Source organism: Capsella rubella, unplaced genomic scaffold (genome assembly GCF_000375325.1).
Source record: "Capsella rubella cultivar Monte Gargano unplaced genomic scaffold, Caprub1_0 scaffold_2, whole genome shotgun sequence".
NCBI classification, from domain to species: Eukaryota; Viridiplantae; Streptophyta; class Magnoliopsida; order Brassicales; family Brassicaceae; genus Capsella; species Capsella rubella.
This window is the reverse complement of record NW_006238922.1, coordinates 10,565,526-10,583,975: the sequence shown is the minus strand read 5'-3', so window position 1 is coordinate 10,583,975 and position 18,450 is coordinate 10,565,526. Positions and strand designations below refer to the sequence as shown.

The 18,450-nt window shown below is 37.4% G+C and overlaps 3 protein-coding genes and 1 pseudogene across 4 annotated transcripts; 1 reads left to right on the top strand and 3 right to left on the bottom strand.

The window, feature by feature from the left end:
- Window positions 1-3,155: 3,155 nt before the first annotated feature.
- On the top strand, window positions 3,156-8,252 carry LOC111832175 (annotated as a pseudogene).
- Window positions 8,253-9,789: 1,537 nt separating this feature from the next.
- LOC17896392 (histidinol-phosphate aminotransferase 1, chloroplastic) lies at window positions 9,790-12,059 on the bottom strand. Of its 2 annotated transcripts, none has more exons than XM_006302262.2 (8): window positions 11,920-12,059; window positions 11,581-11,820; window positions 11,410-11,493; window positions 11,142-11,296; window positions 10,955-11,052; window positions 10,744-10,852; window positions 10,511-10,668; window positions 9,790-10,423 (listed from the first exon to the last, which is right to left on the bottom strand). In XM_006302262.2, the coding sequence occupies exons 2-8, from the start codon at window positions 11,800-11,802 to the stop codon at window positions 10,008-10,010; spliced, it is 1,242 nt and encodes a 413-aa protein (XP_006302324.1). In that variant the 5' UTR covers window positions 11,803-11,820; window positions 11,920-12,059; the 3' UTR covers window positions 9,790-10,007. The 2 variants fall into 2 exon arrangements, with proteins under 2 accessions (XP_006302324.1, XP_023643138.1); XM_023787370.1 differs by having other exon boundaries at window positions 11,581-11,781; window positions 11,920-12,057.
- Window positions 12,060-13,119: 1,060 nt separating this feature from the next.
- LOC17894730 lies at window positions 13,120-13,963 on the bottom strand. Its single transcript, XM_006302831.2, has one exon. The coding sequence runs from the start codon at window positions 13,868-13,870 to the stop codon at window positions 13,331-13,333; it is 540 nt and encodes a 179-aa protein (XP_006302893.1). The 5' UTR covers window positions 13,871-13,963; the 3' UTR covers window positions 13,120-13,330.
- A 753-nt stretch (window positions 13,964-14,716) lies between these two features.
- On the bottom strand, window positions 14,717-17,775 carry LOC17895981 (probable magnesium transporter NIPA4). The gene is made up of 9 exons (XM_006302432.2): window positions 17,257-17,775; window positions 16,838-16,894; window positions 16,653-16,743; window positions 16,388-16,548; window positions 16,153-16,280; window positions 15,924-16,061; window positions 15,709-15,801; window positions 15,520-15,625; window positions 14,717-15,172 (listed from the first exon to the last, which is right to left on the bottom strand). The coding sequence occupies exons 1-9, from the start codon at window positions 17,420-17,422 to the stop codon at window positions 15,078-15,080; spliced, it is 1,035 nt and encodes a 344-aa protein (XP_006302494.1). The 5' UTR covers window positions 17,423-17,775; the 3' UTR covers window positions 14,717-15,077.
- Window positions 17,776-18,450: the final 675 nt, after the last annotated feature.

Below are 18,450 nucleotides of genomic sequence, written 5' to 3'. Positions count from 1 at the left end.
GTAGAATGAATTCGCCTTTTGTTTCTTTTATTATGTTTTAATTTATTACTCATTTTAGATATACTATGAAGCCCCAAATCATATATATGTAAGCATATGATTTGATATATGTTACGTATAGATTGGTTTTACTATAGGATTAGATCAGTCATGAGATATCAAATGTATTTTTCATATTTTACAAATCAGCAAAGCTTTTTGAATTATGCTTATAGCAGTTTTAGTCTCTATAAATATATACATGGATGGATCATGGATGGTCACAATCATCATGCGGGTGTAATATAATTGCCACTCTTAACTAATTTTAGAAAACGTTAACGGTAATTAGTGGGTTCAATCCAAGGTATAACAATTGACTTTTTGCCTCCCCACCCACCTAAGCAGAGGTCAACGTGATACTGAACCTAATTGAAATTCTCATCTGACGAAGTTTTTTATCCACTAACAAAAAATAACTATAGAAGATAGTGACGCCACTGTAAAACTAGTCGCTGATTCCATCCTAACTATTGGCTGGCCGGTTCAATATATACCTTACGATATTTATTTATTTATTTTAACTAAGGAGATGTAATAATTAGATTAACAAGTGAAATGCTTTAAAGCATGAGAACAAAACACATTAGACGCACGGTTTTGTATTTTGGAGGCTGTCATCTCACTTTACCGTCCACGAATTAAAAGGTTGTCAATATTACTCACGCCAATATCTTGAAAATATATACATTGGCCCAAAGACTCCTAGACATATTAATTCCAATTTATGTTAAAATAAATATATAGTTTTTTTTTCTCAATTCAGTTGAGTGATGAAAAGAAACACATGTGCTGGCGCGTACGTATAGAATTATTATCCACAAGGAAAAGAAAATTGAACGATTTAGTCTACAAACAAATATTAAGTCTGTTATGCATGTTTAATTGTTATCATTCGATTTTTGTATGAATTATTTGTTTCGTATACCAAACCTAATTGGTGGTTAGTTTTAGAAATGTTCGTTTAAATGGGTCCATACTCATTAAAAATGTAAATCATGAACTTAATCTGATAAAATCATTACAATCTGATGTGATCTACCGACCTTTCACTTTCTTTTTCTTATATCCTTTTTATTGGACTGCTCATCAAACAGCCAACATATAATTTATATATACTGTACTATAAAAGTATGGCCGCACACACATTCGTCCACTGGCCACTTAGAAGATTAGTCACATAGTATTATATTTTATCAACTCTCTAATTTGTGCACATCATTAATTTAACAATTTGAGGAGAAAAATGGTTATCAAAGTATTTGAATCTAACTATCGATTAAAATGTTAAAATTGTTTGGGAGTTTATATTGTCCTGCACTGCAAAAACTAGCAATGTTTAAGAGATCGATTGAAAGGTTAAAATTAGAGTTTACTCGGTGATAAAGGATAAACGAATTAAAATGAGAAAGGTAAGTTTCCCGAAAAAGAAAGTAATAGATTTGCTTTGGCTGAAAGAGTTAGCTTAGGATCTTGTCTTAGATTCTATCCTAACTGAGCTTTGACAACGACCTGTATCTAGAAACAACCGTCTATACATATATATGAGTTTCGTTTGTTTTACCAATTTTATAATAATATAGAAAAAGAAACATGACTTTTGATTTTATCTTTTATGACTTATACAGCACAATATCTGATATTATTCGACACAAAAAAGTGTTTCCCCAAGCTCAGCAATTTTTTTTGTTTTGAGCTAAGTTCGGATTATGCATACTACAATTCTCAATTTGTTTTGGTCATCGTTACTAGTTCATCTTTGCTTCCATGTTTTGCAGTTTTGTGTGATTGATCACTGTTATTGCAAACAAATTGTTACATATGATTGTTTTTGCTTTACATATTTACATCAGTGTATATACATTCTTCAACATATACAATGTTGTCTATCCATTGAATAAAGAAAAAATCAGATATACAAATACTACGTAAGCGACAAAAAAAATTAATACAAATACTATATTAATTCACTCAACCAGAGCTCTGAGCTATATATATTCTGTTGGATACCACTCCACTTGTACCATTTTATTATGATTTATGGATTGTATATACATGTATGATGTATATAATTCGCTCATGCTTTTTTCCAACAATCAATCTCACAGAAATATATGTGAACCCTGAAAGATATCATATCCACCAATGAATTATTACTAGCTGATATTGGTGACTCAATAATTATTAAAAAAACAGTAAGTCATAATTAGTGTTACTCATAACCTAGGTATATATTAATCATCTTTGATTTTTATATTCTCTCGTAGCTAGGCATTGATTTCAAATTTGTCTTTACGTGATAATGTTCAGATTTGTTTTCTATGTAAAACTGTATCGCAACTATATATATCTATAATCTTCGAAGCCTAATGTCTCTTTTTTTTCTTAAGAACATGTGGAGTCTTTGGTAGTAAATTCGAGTTTCCGCTACAAATGGAAGATTTATCCTTAAAAAGTACTAACTGAGGTTGGTCATAGACCAAGATAGCTTCCTAGTATTAAGTATGTATATATTCATGTGTTAGGATTGATGGAGAAATTAGAGAATTTGCGTTAATATTATAATGATTAGCAAAAGTTAAATATACTTAGCCTCAATTAATGATGAACGGACGGTGGATGAAGATCGACCACTAATTCTCCAAGTGACTGACCCCTACAACCTCCTCTACTTGTCTCCCTATTCCACATCCTATTTGGTAACACCATTAAGTCAAGATCTCCCATTAGCATTCATTTGTAATCTTGATTATCACTATTCATTATTGAAAAAACCAATATATAGATAATTTGGACGACGTCAAAAGATGTTAGATTAACGTACAAAACAATATTGATCACCTTTGGTGTTTAGAGAGATCAGAAGTGAAGAGAAAGCATATCAATATTTTGTTTGGGGCGGTTTAGTGGACTGCTCATAAAAAAAATCTTTGGATTTCCATTTTAATTTGGTGACATTGCGTCTCTATCACAATATATAACAAATAAATAGTTCCATACTATTATAATTATTATCAGGGGAGGAATCGAACTATCAGTTGTAATCTTTTGCTGACGTGGCAAGCGAAAGAAAAGGCGATTAGGTTTTCTCGGTTTCTCTACCGTCCTGGTCACGTATGCAGCCGCCGCCGGCATCTCCGAGTGGCCCTGCGGCCGTCCTGGTATCGGAGGTTCCCAATTCTTCAGTTGAGGTATCGAATTCACAAGATTTAGTTGCAGTGGTGATGGGAAATAATTCAGAAAAGTCAGAGGAGGTCAATCCGTCCATTCAGCCTAAGGCGGATAATAGAATGAAGAGATATTGGGTACAAGTTACTCAGAATCGCACATTCACTCAGCAAAAGTTTGCCGTTGTGGAGGTAGACGGCAAGGAGAAGGTTGTGGTTCCAAAAGAGGTTTTTATCGGTGCAAAGCCAATATGGGAAGATTTCATCCTAGGTAAATTCTTGAACACCAAGGCGCCTCATGTGGGGAAGATCCACATGATAGTGAATAAGATCTGGAGATTGGGGGATAAGTCTACACTCATTGATGTCTATGAAGTCAATGACAACACAGTTAAGTTTCGGGTCAGAAATGAGAGCATGCGACAGAGAGTTCTGAACCGTGGAATGTGGAACATCATGGACATTCCCATGATAGTTTCTAAATGGACACCTTTTGCCGAAGATCAACCAGCCATGAAGTCGATACCTTTGTGGATCACCCTTAAGAATGTTCCCCCATCGATGTTTACAGACAAAGGACTGGAATTTTTGGCGAGTGCTGTAGGAAAACCAATACGTTTACACCCAAAAACGGAGACTTGTGTTAGTTTCGACGAGGCACAGTTTCTAGTTGAGGCAAATCTAACAAAGGAACTACCTACAGAGTATACTCTAATGGGTGAGGAGGAAGGAGAGCTAGACACTACTGTCAAGTACTCTTATCCATGGTTGCCACCAAGATGTACCTATTGCAAAAAATGGGGCCATAACAGCTCCACATGCCTTGCTGCGCCAAAGGAAACTCAGCTACCTCCTTTACAACAACAAACATGTTTAGTCGAGAGTGTTGTTGTATCACCAGTAGAAAATGTCGAAGAGGGTCAAACCACAGAGAGTGATCTCACTATCGATACGCCAGTTGAACCTATTCTGATCGAACCGCAGCTTGTCACTCAGAAAGTGGAGGAGCATCAGGCTGAGGTGTGGACTACACCGAAATCAACCAGAAGCCCCGGAAAGACTACAGAGTCCTTTACATTCGTTGAAGCCTCTACCCTATCAAACTCCTACTCTGTTCTGGCAGGGGAAAGCGAAAATGATGAGGTAGAAACGTCCACAGTATCTGACCTCCAAGCTCCAACAGATCTTGTTGACTCAAATGTGGATTCTCGGAAACAGTGGGCTACAGAGGTTAAAGTACGGACCACTGCACCGGACTTGGCCCTGCGACCTTCTCTACCAAGACAGTCAAAAACAGAGCATAGAGTTCTTACAAGTCGACCTACTCTTTCGAATGGGGCTCCCCCAAGAGATATGAGTAGGAAGGCCCGCCCCAAAAATATTTAAATGTCGAGCTTCTTTTGGAATGTCCGTGGTTTGAATAAAACTTCTAAACATTCCGTTATAAAGAAGTGGATGGGTGCGCAGGAATTTCAGTTTGGGTGTTTGCTAGAAACTCGAGTAAGTGATACGAAAGAAAAATGGCTGGGAAATCATCTCTTTCCGGGGTGGTCCATATTGACGAATTATGAATATAATCGAAAAGGGCGTATTTGGGTGCTGTGGAAGGACACAACCCGCCTAACTCCGTTCTTTAAAAGTGATCAACTAATAACCTGTTCGGTGCAGCTTCCAGGTTGTGAGGGGGAGTTCTTTTGCTCCTTTATTTACGCATCTAATTGCCCGGTCGAGCGTAAGGAGCTGTGGCGTGACTTGAGGGATCACTATGCATCCCCCATCATAAGAAATAAGCCTTGGATTATCTATGGTGATTTTAATGTCACTCTCGACATGGCGGAGCACTCGCGTGTCGATATAACACCGGAGATCACCTCGGCCATGAAAGACTTTCAAGAGCTGGTACACGATTGTTCCCTCACGGATATGTGCTCTCAAGGGCCTCTCTACACCTGGTGCAATAAAAGAGAAGATGATCTAATTCTGAAAAAGTTAGATAGGGTGATGGTGAATGATAAGTGGCTTCATAATTACCCTCAAGCGTACAGTGTGTTTGAAGCGGGTGGCTGTTCCGATCACCTGCGGTGTCGCATTAAGATCACTGCGGACGGGGAAGCAGAGGTCCGACGTCGAAAACCTTTCAAGTTTGTTAATGTGTTACTAGAAATGGAGGATTTTAAGCCAATTATTGATAACTATTGGAAGGAGACAGAAACCCTCTTCTTATCTACCTCTACGTTGTTTCGCTTCTCTAAGAAATGCAAAGGGCTGAAACCTATTCTCCGACGGCTGGCTAAGGAGAGGTTGGGTCATTTAGTTAAGCGCGCGAAGGAAGCTTTTGATATTCTTTGTCAAAAGCAAGAAGTAAACTTATCAAATCCTTCTGTGGGTTCATTGAAAGAGGAAAATGATGCTTATCAACGCTGGGATTTTATTGCTGGTCTTGAGGAAAAATTTCTCAAACAAACTTCTAAACTACATTGGCTCCATGTGGGGGATCGCAACAATAAAGTTTTCCATCGAGCGGCTGCTGTACGGAAAGCAAAGAATACTATAAAGGAGATTAAATGTCTTGATGGTGGAGTTGTTGAGACGATTGAGGATATTAAGACAGAGGCTGAGAGGTATTTCCGGGACTTCCTCCAATTCATTCCACCTGACTTCCATGGTACTGCGGTGGAGGAGCTCCAAGAGTTACTTCCATTCCGGTGCTCGGATGTTGATCAGCAACTGCTCACTCAAATGGTAACTGGGGAGGAGATTAAGAGGGTCTTATTTGCTATGCCAAACAATAAGGCTCCCGGTCCGGATGGTTACACATCGGAATTTTACAAAACAGCATGGGATATCATCGGAGCTGAGTTCATCCTTGCTATCCAATCGTTCTTTGCAAAGGGTTTCTTACCGAAAGGAACTAATTCCACTATTCTCGCACTTATACCAAAGAAGCTGGGAGCTAAGGAAATGAAGGACTACATGCCCATTTCTTGTTGTAATGTGATTTACAAAGTCATTTCCAAGATAATTGCAAACCGTCTAAAGCGAGTGCTTCCTCAATTCATCTAGGGAAATCAGTCTGCTTTCGTCCAAGACCGTCTCTTAATTGAGAATGTTTTACTAGCAACGGAGCTAGTAAAGGATTACCATAAAGACTCTGTCTCAAGTCGCTGTGCTATTAAGATTGATATTTCCAAGGCCTTCGATTCAGTTCAGTGGAGTTTCCTCTTCAAGGCTCTAACTGCTATGAACTTCCCGCCAACGTTTATATACTGGATCAATCTATGCATTACTACAGCGTCTTTCTCAGTCCAAGTAAACGGTGAGTTAGCTGGCTATTTCCGTAGCTCAAGAGGCTTACGCCAAGGTTGTTCTTTATCTCTGTATTTGTTTGTCATTTGCATGGACGTACTCTCGAAAATGCTTGACAAGGCTGCTGGTGCTGGTCAATTTGGCTATCACCCTAGTTGTCAATCTCTTGGTTTAACCCACCTTAGTTTTGCGGATGACCTCATGGTTCTCTCGGATGGTAAAGTGCGCTCTATTGACGGTATTGTCGGGGTTTTTAAACAGTTTGCAGAGAGCTCGGGCCTTAAGATTAGTATGGAGAAATCAACTATTTATCTTGCAGGAGCTACTCTCCCAATAAGGCAACAGGTCTCAAACCGTTTCTCTTTTGAAATGGGTACGCTCCCGGTCCGTTATCTTGGCCTCCCGCTTATCACGAAACAACTGTCCCACCGTGATTGTACACCTCTTTTTGAGCAGCTCAGAAAACGTATTGGATTATGGACTGTGCGTCACCTCTCTTTCGCCGGTCGTTTAAATCTCATAAGCTCAGTTCTTTGGAGTACTTGTAATTTTTGGCTCTCGGCCTTTCGATTACCTCGGGCTTGCATAAGAGCAGTGGACAAAATATGTTCTCGGTTCCTTTGGTCGGGACCGGATATGAGCTCTAACAGTGCTAAAGTGTCTTGGGACAAAGTGTGCAAGCCAAAGTGGGAAGGTGGCCTTGGTCTTAGATCCCTAACTGAAGCAAACAATGTAAGCATTCTGAAGCTCATTTGGCGTATTGTGTCTCATAGCAACTCTTTATGGGTACAGTGGATTGATACTTATCTTCTAAAGCATTCTTCCTTCTGGTCTATTGCTACTAATACGTCTAAAGGATCATGGATTTGGAAAAAGTTGTTAAAATATCGGGCTGTGGCTAAACCTCTTACTAAGGTGGAAGTTGGAAATGGGCGGACAACATCATTCTGGTATGACAACTGGTCCGAATTGGGTAGACTTGCAGAGGTGGTTGATCACAGAGCTGTTATCGATATGGGCATTGGCTGGGGACGAAGTGTCGCGTCGGCTTGGACCAATCGCCGTCGGCGACGACACCGCACTGCGCAGTTGAACTCTATAGAGGAAACACTGCATCTAAATCACCGATCCAGCACTCAAAGAGAGGATATAGTCCTGTGGCGGGCTGCAAATGATAGTTATAAACAGAGCTTCTCTACCAAAGATACGTGGAATCATATTAGAACAACTTCAAATCGGGTGGCTTGGTTTAAGGGCGTCTGGTTTCCCCATTCAACTCCAAAATTCTCTTTTTGTGTGTGGTTGGCAGTTTGGGATCGCCTACCCACAGGTGATCATATGATCCGCTGGGACAGAGGGCTCTCGGGGCTATGCGGCTTTTGTCAACGGGGTGTGGAGTCTCGCAACCATTTGTTCTTTAATTGTGCCTATTCTTCTACGGTCTGGGCCGCTCTTGCCAAGGGTCTTCTCAGCACTAACTACTCAACAGACTGGGACTTTCTACTACCATTCCTCTCACAACCCCAAAGAGACAGAGTTCACACCTTCCTCCTCCAAACAGTCATCTATGGCATTTGGAGAGAGCGGAATGGACGACGCCATGACGAACCCCCAACACCAGCAGCACAACTCATTCGATATCTTGATAAGCAAATACGGGACCGACTATCTTCCATTCGGCGAGCAGGCGATAGACGGTATGATGCGAGCTTTCAACTATGGATCCAATTTCGTAGATAATTGTTTGGCTTTCTTTTTATAAGTTTTTATCAGCTCTATCTCAATCAAAAGATGCACTTGTTGTAAAACAGTTATTTTTATTTTGAATATAATTTAACATTAAATTCAAAAAAAAAAAAAAATTATTATCAATTATTTAAAATTATTCTACTTTTAGAAATTTTAAAACTTGTCTCATTATTTTTTTATCATTTGTTTTTGGTATCATGTTGATGAGTAAAATCAACGACAACATAAAACCGAGTAAGACCTTCCAATACTCCTTTTTATATCCCCTCTTGTATCATTTCTGCGTGCACCGTACAAGTACTTAATTTAATAAATTTGAGAGGAGCTTAATCAAATGAACAGTTTAATATCGTGGTTATTTATGATAATCACCAGATTTTTTATTTATCTTATAGATAAAAGTCTTAGCCATCTGTTTAGCTATAGATTATATAGTACAATTTTTCTTAATCAGTGGTTATTGAATATCATCACACGAAAACTATATTTATTGATAGAAATTACGGGTTGTTACAATGTTGTAAGGTGTACTCTTGTACCATTAGATTATGGTCTATAAAACTATCAAACTATAGTTAGTACTCTTGCAATGTAATGCCTAGTGTGGTACATATTAACTTCAATTTTGTGATTTAAAATCATATAACTTGGGATCCTATAACAAATATAATGAATCTTCCAATAGATTGATAAGTGGAATTCAACAATTATCCAGTTACTGCAAAAAAATGGATTAAACAAAGAAAAAAAAATGTAATGATGAGAGAAGCAAAAAAAAACTTCTAGAGGTTTGAATGGAACAGAGAGGCTGATGATGGCATGTCGACCCACACCCCCCAAGTTGTCTCTTTGATCCTATTGCTTCTCTCATACTTATTCCATCTCTTTTTATTTTATTTTAACATTATGTTTTAGTTTTCTTTTTGTCTTTCTTTTAGGTTCCTTTACAGCTTAATTATTTTAAAATTATAACTTTTTAAAAATTAATTAGCTTTTACTTATTAAAAAGATAGTACTTTGATGGCTCTTCTTGGACAAGGGACAAAATTTTCTTTTTGATTTTGGAAATACTTTATAACTAGTTTTAGGTATTAGGCTATTAGCTATTATATTTACTGAATGGGCGTAATAAGAAAATAGCATCTTTCTATATTTCTTCTTTCGGGATTAGTAAAAAATTAGGTGCTTAATTATAACCTACACTATGCATCAGAAAAAAGCTTCAAAATTATCATAGATATAATAAGCTGTATTTTTTGTCACTTTAACTAAAAATAGTGAAATAAAAAATATCACTTAGACTAATTTGTCTAGTGTTTACACAGGTTTAAATTGAATCATGTCTAAAATAGGATTTAATACATTTAAGGATTGAAACACTTTGGGGATTTAGAGACGATATATATACAGTATATTTTTTATTCGTTTAAGAAGTTAAAAGTTGAAAATTGAACCCAAAAAAACAGAAAAAAAACTATGAACTATCAAGTCAACAACATAGGCTTTGATTTGAGTCCGACCCGACCAGCATAAGCACGTTTCAGTTTTATTGGGCTTTATCAGTAAGTTTTACAAAAGGCCTTAGGCCCATCATCAAACCAAAAAGTACAATACAAGAAAACCCCTTATTAACTGAAACAATGAATCCAACAAATGAGAAAACAAACAATACAAGAGAAACTCAGTTTTTCTTTTTGTTTCTTCTGTTTCTTAAGAACTTCCAAACAAATGGTGGGGGGTGGGAAGTCAATAGAATTGCTTGAGACAATCCATGAGAACATCAGTGTGTTCAGGCTTGCCAGCAGAAACTCGAACATAGCCTTTAAGCTCTTTACTGTTGTAATGCCGAACCATCACACCCATTTTCGCCAAATCCTCCTTCAGCTTCTTGGCGTCCATTCCAGATGTAACCTCACAGAGAATGAAATTGGAATGACTCGGATAAGGATTCAAGAAAGGGACTTCTTTCAAAAGCCCGAAAAGTCTTTCTCTTTCCCGCACCAACGCATCTCTCACGTCTTCCAAGTATTTCCCATTTGAGAGTGCTGCTAATGCAGCTACTTCCCCTGCAACAGAGACATTGTATGGTTGCTTTGCTCTCCATAGGTACTCGATTATGCTTAATGGAAACGCTCCATATCCAACTCGGAGCCCGGCTAAACCTGAAAATGTCATAAGGAACTCTTTACATGCAGACTATATATAGTGTGTTTAGATTTATAATTCACTTGTGATAAAACCAAATTTACCAGCTCGTTTGCTAAATGTGCGGAGAACTATTAGGTTTTCATACTTCTTCACCCACTTCATCCTTGATTCAATTCCTGAGAATTCGATGTAAGCTTCATCAAGAACAACAAGTATTGGCATCTTTAGAATCTTCAACAGATCATCCTCGCTGATGACACTGTACAAAACCAAAATTCGGTTAATCATGAAAGATTGATAAAAGTATCTCCTTGTGTTTAAAGTGATGTTTTACCTCCCATCTGGATTGTTGGGAGAAGTTAGAAATATGCATTTTGGTTTTTCTAGTTCTACAACTTCAGCGATGCGGTCTACATTCAAGCTGAAATCAGGGTTCCTTGGAACTGCAAAGGAAACAAAAACCAACATGTCTAAGACTACATATATAAAGAAAGAGGGAACAAAAATCTAAGAGAGTGAAACACATTAAATTATAAACCTTTCACCTTTAATGACACCTGCAGCATTCACAGCAGCATCAAACACATACATTGAGAAAGTTGGAGGACAGTCTATAATCTTCTCCCCAGGATCCAACACGCATCTACATAAAACAGAATTTTAGTCAGGAAATGCGGTTCTGGTGAGGGAAAGAAGCTCAATTTACTGAACAATCAAATCTTCAAGCCATACCTCATAATCAAATCGATAAGTTCGTCAGCGCCACAGCCTACAAGTATGTATTCTGGCTCAAGACCAGAGTCTTGAGCAAGGGCACCACGAAGTCTACGACTTTGTGGATCAGGATATACATAAGGGAATTTCATATTTCCTAGTGCTTCAAAAACCTACACAGAGCTTCTGAAACCTGAAGTTAGAGAGGACAACAAACTAGCAACTTACCTTTTACCAACCATCATCAACATATACATGAATGAGTGAGAGAAAGATATAAACTTGCCTCTGGAGGAGGACCATATGGGTTCTCATTTGCATCTAACTTGACAATATCCTCAGGCTTTCTTCCCAATTGAGCAGACAACACCTAATTACAAACAAACAGTCCACATTTTAGAAGATAAATCCAATCCAATCCAATCATCTAACCAAAGTCAACCCTCAGTGCAATTACCTCAAAGGGTAAAATAGGCTGATAAGCAGCCAATTGCCTCAAATGTGGACGGATAAAAGAGTCTCCCATGGTTATGTTCTTGGGTTCGTCTACAGCTGCACTTGACGACTGAAGACAATAAACCCTACTGATGCTCTTCCTCAAAGCTCGCGACTTTCGAAGATTTGACTCTGAAGAATGAATAGAGAACGATGGAGCGCCCTGAACATTGATCACACCCATCAGTTTTTTTTTGTTTGTCTGCGCATAGCAAAGGTGGAATCAGTTCAATCTAGGTCAACTGTGCATCCGATTACTCGGGATTAGCAAAGTCATAATCGATATGAAGAGGGTATGTACCTGGAAGTTGTGACTCTACAAGAAAACCCTAAGTACACGAGAAGGGGGCGTGGCGAAGAGTCAGACTCGAGAGAGATAGTGAGTTAAGTCAACAAAAAGCTACAATTTTTCGATGACCCACTTGGCGATTTCCGGACAAAGTTTTGATTTTTATATTTCTGAGTCTAAAATGGTTTTTGTTTTGCCCTGGCCCCTGAGTGACTGTAAATTCTCCCGTACCAATTTAGGGGTTATCCGAAATTGAATCCGGTTCAGAAGATTCGGATCTATTGGGAGAGTTAGGTTAGGTGATTAAAGAGTCGTGCCGTTATGACTTTTTTGACCAATATAAAAAAGTTTGCAAGTCTTTCAAGATTTAGTGTTAAATAAAATTAAAGTCTACTCTTTTTTTCATATGAAAGGTCACCTAATTTCTCTTCCAATCTTTCCAATGATTCCGGAGAAGCCTATACTAGTTTTGATTCTTCAAGATGATTTCATTTCTTTGTCGTTATTTATGATGATCTTTATATTTCTTAAATGTTTTTTTTTTTCATTTTTCTTATGTAGTTCGGTTTAAATTGGTATGATCGGTCGGCAATCTTTTGATCCATTGCACCGGATAGAATCATAGATGTAGTTTGAATTATAATTTAGAACATGATTTCTTTGAAAGTTAAAAAACCAAATACAAAAACTATACAGTTGTGACTTTAGGAGATTACTAGTTGCATAAGACTTTTAGGCATGGCCGGTCCTTGGCATGAACCAAACGAGTAAGTGTACTACTCTATACAAGACTAGAAACATTTTGACAAGTCTTTTGATTCAGAATGAAGTAGTAGTAGTACTACTCTATTAAATAAAGACCCATTTTAGTATGATGAAAAGATCCCCAAAAGTTTTTAGTATGATTAAAAGACATTTTACACATTAACTTTTGTGTTCTTTTATTCGACCCCTCCTAATTTTAGAGGGTACAAATCTTCTTGATCACACATTTAAAAAACAAACACAAGTGGAATGTTTCAAACACAACCTTTAAAAGTTTTCGGGCGGTAACATGATAAATACAAACACTTTTTTACCTTCGTTTCTTTGGAATATACAAGATTTCTAAAAGTTACTATTGCACCCTATTATTCTAACTCTCTTTCATTTTTCACCTTATAAATTCGTATTTATTCAAATCACACCTCACGCAACAGGCAAACGAATCAAGAAGATAGAAGAACCCAAGAAAGGCTATAGAATGTGTTATTAAAAAATTTAGGACTCTAAAAATTAATGGTTGTGAACCACCCAAAAACTACAAACAAATCATTTTCAGACAGTTACATTTTTTCTCCACAAGAAAAAAGCCCCGTAACTTATGAATTCTACAAAATAGCCCCAATCCTCTGATTCACAATTATCACGGTGGAGATCGCGATCACCGTGGATGAGTTTTCACCGGCGATCTATGAGACGAACTTCTCAAAACAATAAGCTTCTTCAAAACCCTCATCAACACCAAAACGTTCAGATTCTTCTTCTTCTTCTTTGGTGTATTCTTCGACAACTTCATCCCCGTCCCGCACCCCACGGCCACGGCGGAATTCTCATCGGTAAAGAAAGAAGTTTTCTTCTCTCCACCGTCGCCGCCGGTTTCAATCCTCAGACTCTGGCTTCTAGGAGGCAAATCTTCGTTGAGATCTTCCCATAACATATCCATTTTGTCCTCTGCTTTGTCCTCGCTCCAACGTCTTCTCATCTCCACGTACGAGAAGCTCTTCGCCTGATCGTGGAGATCACCCTCTTTTCCGATGACTAACCTCGCGAATTCAAAGTCGTAATCTTTCCGGCGGGAAGAATGAACCGGTGAGTGTTTCCACAGAGGAGGTGAATCGAGACCGGAACGGTGAGAAGAAGAATCATGAGAAGCAAGCGACGGGAAGCTAAACTCTTCAGAGGACACACTGTTCAGAGCCATTCTTCTCAGTTCTCAGATCAAGAAAACTAAAGAAACCAATTAAAGATTATTAAAATAAAAGAAGAAGAGAGGACTAAAGAGACAACACACAGTTTGTGTTTTGTTGGTGATGTTGGATTCGTTACTCTGTTTTTTTATTTTTTATTTTTCTGCTTCAACTGCTACAACAAGTTCTCTCTTTTATTTTTCTGTCTGAGGATTTTAGCTTTTAGGAGTTGCAGAGGAAAGATTTTGGTATATTCGAAAGAAATCTATAGTTATGGTAACAAATTAATTTCTTTTGGTCTCTTTAGTGGGTTCTTTTTTTCTTCAAGTTTCGATATTTTATAGGCGATTTTATTTCTCAATTAAGTCAACTTAACTTTTCTTTTTTAGGTAATTTCTAGTTTATAACCTTTTTTGTATACACGTATCCCTCTATTTGTAAACTTGATCAGATTAGCTTGATCAATTCTTACCATGTTACCATGATCCGTTAGCTTGTACAGAGAACATCAGTTATTACTTATCAAGTTACAGATTGTGTGCTAATATATGCTTTGAAACAACTTGGTTTTGGATTAGCTATAAGATAAGAAATGTATATAAAAAAAGAGTTATGAGAGTGACAGAACGCAGTTTCAATTTGACATCTCATCTACCGGGAGGGAGGAGTGATTGATTGAGGAAAGATGAACATAGAACGTTGTCACCATCCATTATCATCAATGTTATAACTCCACCTCATCAGATTACTATTCCTTCTGCAATTTGACTATTGAAACGTGTATTTCAAATTTCAAAGTCGACATTTTTTGTTTTTTCAAAGAGTTTAAACCAACCAACGAAGAAAAATAGAGGATCGTATGAAGAAAAGGTGCAAATCTTGAATTGAAAACCGTTAGTTCATATATGCTTGTAAGAACAATTTAAGCAAAACCCATCTCTGTTTATAAGAAAATTTTAAGGTCACAAAAGGGTTTAGGCGTGGGTGTGTGCTAAAAATGGCGTGTGCTTAAACTCACAGCATATTTACCAACATTGGAGAAGATGATAATCTCATCTTCGTTGCTCCTCTTTCCTTCCTCAGATCTTCTTGAACCATCTGAATTTGTTAGACAGAACCATGGTCCATGCTCATAGTAGGTCGAGATAAGGAAAAAGAAAAAAAGGTTGATGCTCTGGTTTGCAGTTCTCGCAGTGGACCAGAAAGCTTAGCGAAAGGCTTTTAAGGTGACCGGAGAGATTCTTGGCGTCTAAGTGGAATGCCTTCTTCTTCATCAGTATGCTTGCTTATGCGCAATGGTAATATTACCGATGAACCTGCAATAACATAGTCAATAAAGGTCAGTTGCATTGCAAACTCTCAGAATCTCCAAAGGAATACAGACACTTGGTGTTAAGAATGTATGAATATACCAGATGGCAATCCTTTTGTCAATCACAAATGACTATAGATACCAATGCTAGATTTCTAGTTAAGAGTGTGTACTGTGCACATATGTATATTCTTATTCCTCGTAGCTGAGAGGAAGTAAGAATATCTTGAGATTTCTTATGACATCTGCATACAATATTTTCCTCATTGATGCTCTTGGCTGCGTGTTTTCCAAGATGGTAAAAAAGAGCACCGGTGCATAAGAATTTATAAATGAAATCAAGGAACTCACCCTCGACCATGTCCTTTGTTCTGTGGAGAAGAAAAGTGCCTGACAGTATTGTAACAAATCCACACATTTCTGTGACAATTTGAGTACCGTTTTGCCGATCCCAGTCCTGTTCACAAATCCAGTGATTTGATCATGTACTGATATTGAAGCAACACAACCATGCATACATTTTGTGGGAGAAGACGCTACCTTAAACATGATGACACTGGCCAAAATAGTTAGAGATGTGAACATCACGTAGTATATTGGAGATACTATAGCTGTATTGAATGTATCAAGAGCCTGCAAGTGAAAAGCAATACACAAATGCAATTCTTAGTAACAAAGGTACTAAGGTAAACAACTAAGTACCCACGTCAATTTCTGCAAATCGTTATCTTGAAAATCACTTAATTATTAGTTACCTTGTTTAAGTAGTTCAGTTGGGTAATCACACAGGTAAGTACAACCAGGGTAAATATCCATGTTTGAGGATAAAATAATTGATTTGTTCCTGAGAACGTCAGCTTTAGTGCTATTCCAAGTGCTTTTACACTCATTACCTGTTCACATGTTTGACAATATTATTTTCGGAAAAGTGAATCAAGATTCCTTTTAAGGATAAATAGGATTACAAACTCAAAAAATACATACCGATAATGATCCCACAAGCGAACAAATACCAATGTAAACCATTACGTTTGTTTGCCCATATTGGGGCACAAAACGGATAATGAGAAATACAGCAGCCCCAATTACCAGACTCGCATAGAACATGAATGCTGCAACAAACTAGAAGAAGTTAGAAAAAGGAAAATAATAACGGTGAGATGGTTCAAATTACTATCTCCCATACAGTAGAGTATCACAGTTCCATCAAGCAACACACCTGGTTCTGTTGCAAGATTCCAAACTTCAAGCACAGAATCAATTTCACGTTCTTGAGGAGCATGTAGGACAATTGTCGTCGAACCAACAACACATAAGGCACAGCCAAGAATTCCAAAGATATGTAGTTTCTCCCGTAATATAATATGAGCTAAGACAGCACTGAGATCCAAATAGCAAAGTGTATGAGAAAGAAAGAAAAATCACTGATTTAATCGCATATAGAAAACCTGACAGAAGAGTCAGAGAAATGACTACTCTCTTGCCTGATAATGATACTGACAGCACCTAGAGGAGTGACAAGAATAGCTGGCGCAAATGCATAAGCAGCAAAGTTGGCAATTTCACCAAGTAACACTGAAAGTAGCAGAAACCAATGAGAGGTAAATAAACCAACAATATAGTAATCACTAAGAAAAAGATTGAAAAATCCAACGCCAACAAGACTCACTGGTTGTCATGCCGATCCACCAAAGAGGCTCGTAAAGATAAGAATACCCACCAACACCTACAAGTATCAGACTGAATTATACTGTGAAAGCAAACCTAAAGGAACAACATTTACACGCCACAATGCATGTAATCAAGAAAAAAACACAAGTCTAGAAACAATGTGGCTAATAACTATAAAGAGAAGTTCCACAGAGAAAAGAACACAAATCTCCCATCTGTTCACAACCTCTAAATAGCTTAGCTAATTGAATCAGAATCCTGATAAGTTCAACTACAAGTCTACAATTAGAGATCCCAAATTCTCATTAGCAGCTAGGTGAGTTGTACATAACTCTGCACACTAAAAATCCACAATTCCGAAAAATTGAAACCCTCGAAACCACATTCCGAATTCAGAAAGAGATATATAAAATATACCTGCCCTAGTGCCAGTAGTAGCAGATTTCTTAAGCCCTTTCTTCTTAACAATGAAGCTAGCTCCAATGAACAAACTAGAAGACAAGGCCAAAACCAAACCCTTGATGTTATCAGACGACATCCCTTTATAAGAATCTCGCCAGCTTCCTCCACCTGATTCCGCCATCCCCAAATCCAAAATTCGAAACCTTTATTGCCTATTTAACTTAAACCCAGATGAGAAAACCCTAAATCCGCCAGATCGGAACAACGTAAGATCGAATCAGAGAGAAGAAGAAGAAGAAGAAATCGCCTCTTCTCCGCCCTTTTACTAATTCCTGCTTAAAATAGCAGGAGGAATGAATCAGAGGTTGCGGTTGGGGGAAGAAACGAGATTTGAAATAGCGGAGCAAGAGGGGAAGGAGAAGATCTTGAAGGTGAAAGATTTGTTGAGGACCAAAAAAATAAAACGCTGAGAAGAGTTAATGACTGACCCCTCTACGGTCACTTTCCGGCGCCACCATTCCTTCTTTTTCACTAAAAATTATATAAAAAGATAACTCTCACAATAAAATTTGGTTTCTGAAATATATATATCTACACCATAAATAAATTTTAGGAGTTTTTTTAATCGAACGGTATATATATATATATATATATATATATAAACAACAAAATAAATAAAATGCCGCAATCATAATATTCTCGTATTGATAAGAGACATACTTTTTTTTTAATGTGGGTATAATATACATGATGCATCATATATATTATTACATGTTAGAGAGTGTAAATTTCTATATGATTTTGTGTCTCCTACAAGACGAGTTTGGTGAGTGAGACCAAGATTAAAGTTGGATTATTCCACTTCCAAGGTGATGATTATATAAGAACACATTGGCTCTGTCTCTTTTAAAAGATAAAATTACACCAAAAATAAAACCTCCAAGTTTCATAGAAAAGAGCTCATGTTTCAACTACAGGTAGGTAGTATGAGTGTAGAACATGAGTGAAGTGACTGTTTTTTAGAAGTGGTCAAGTCAAATAGTGTTAATTTTTTTAGAAAAGTATAGATTTTAATTTTGGTCAAAAATTTTGAACAGTTGGTTGTAAAACAGGTTAGTATATGGTTTTGTGATTACATAGTGCATTTAAGTGGTATTAGTTTATAATTATCATATTTATGAATTTCAATTTCAATATTGGTAACTTTGA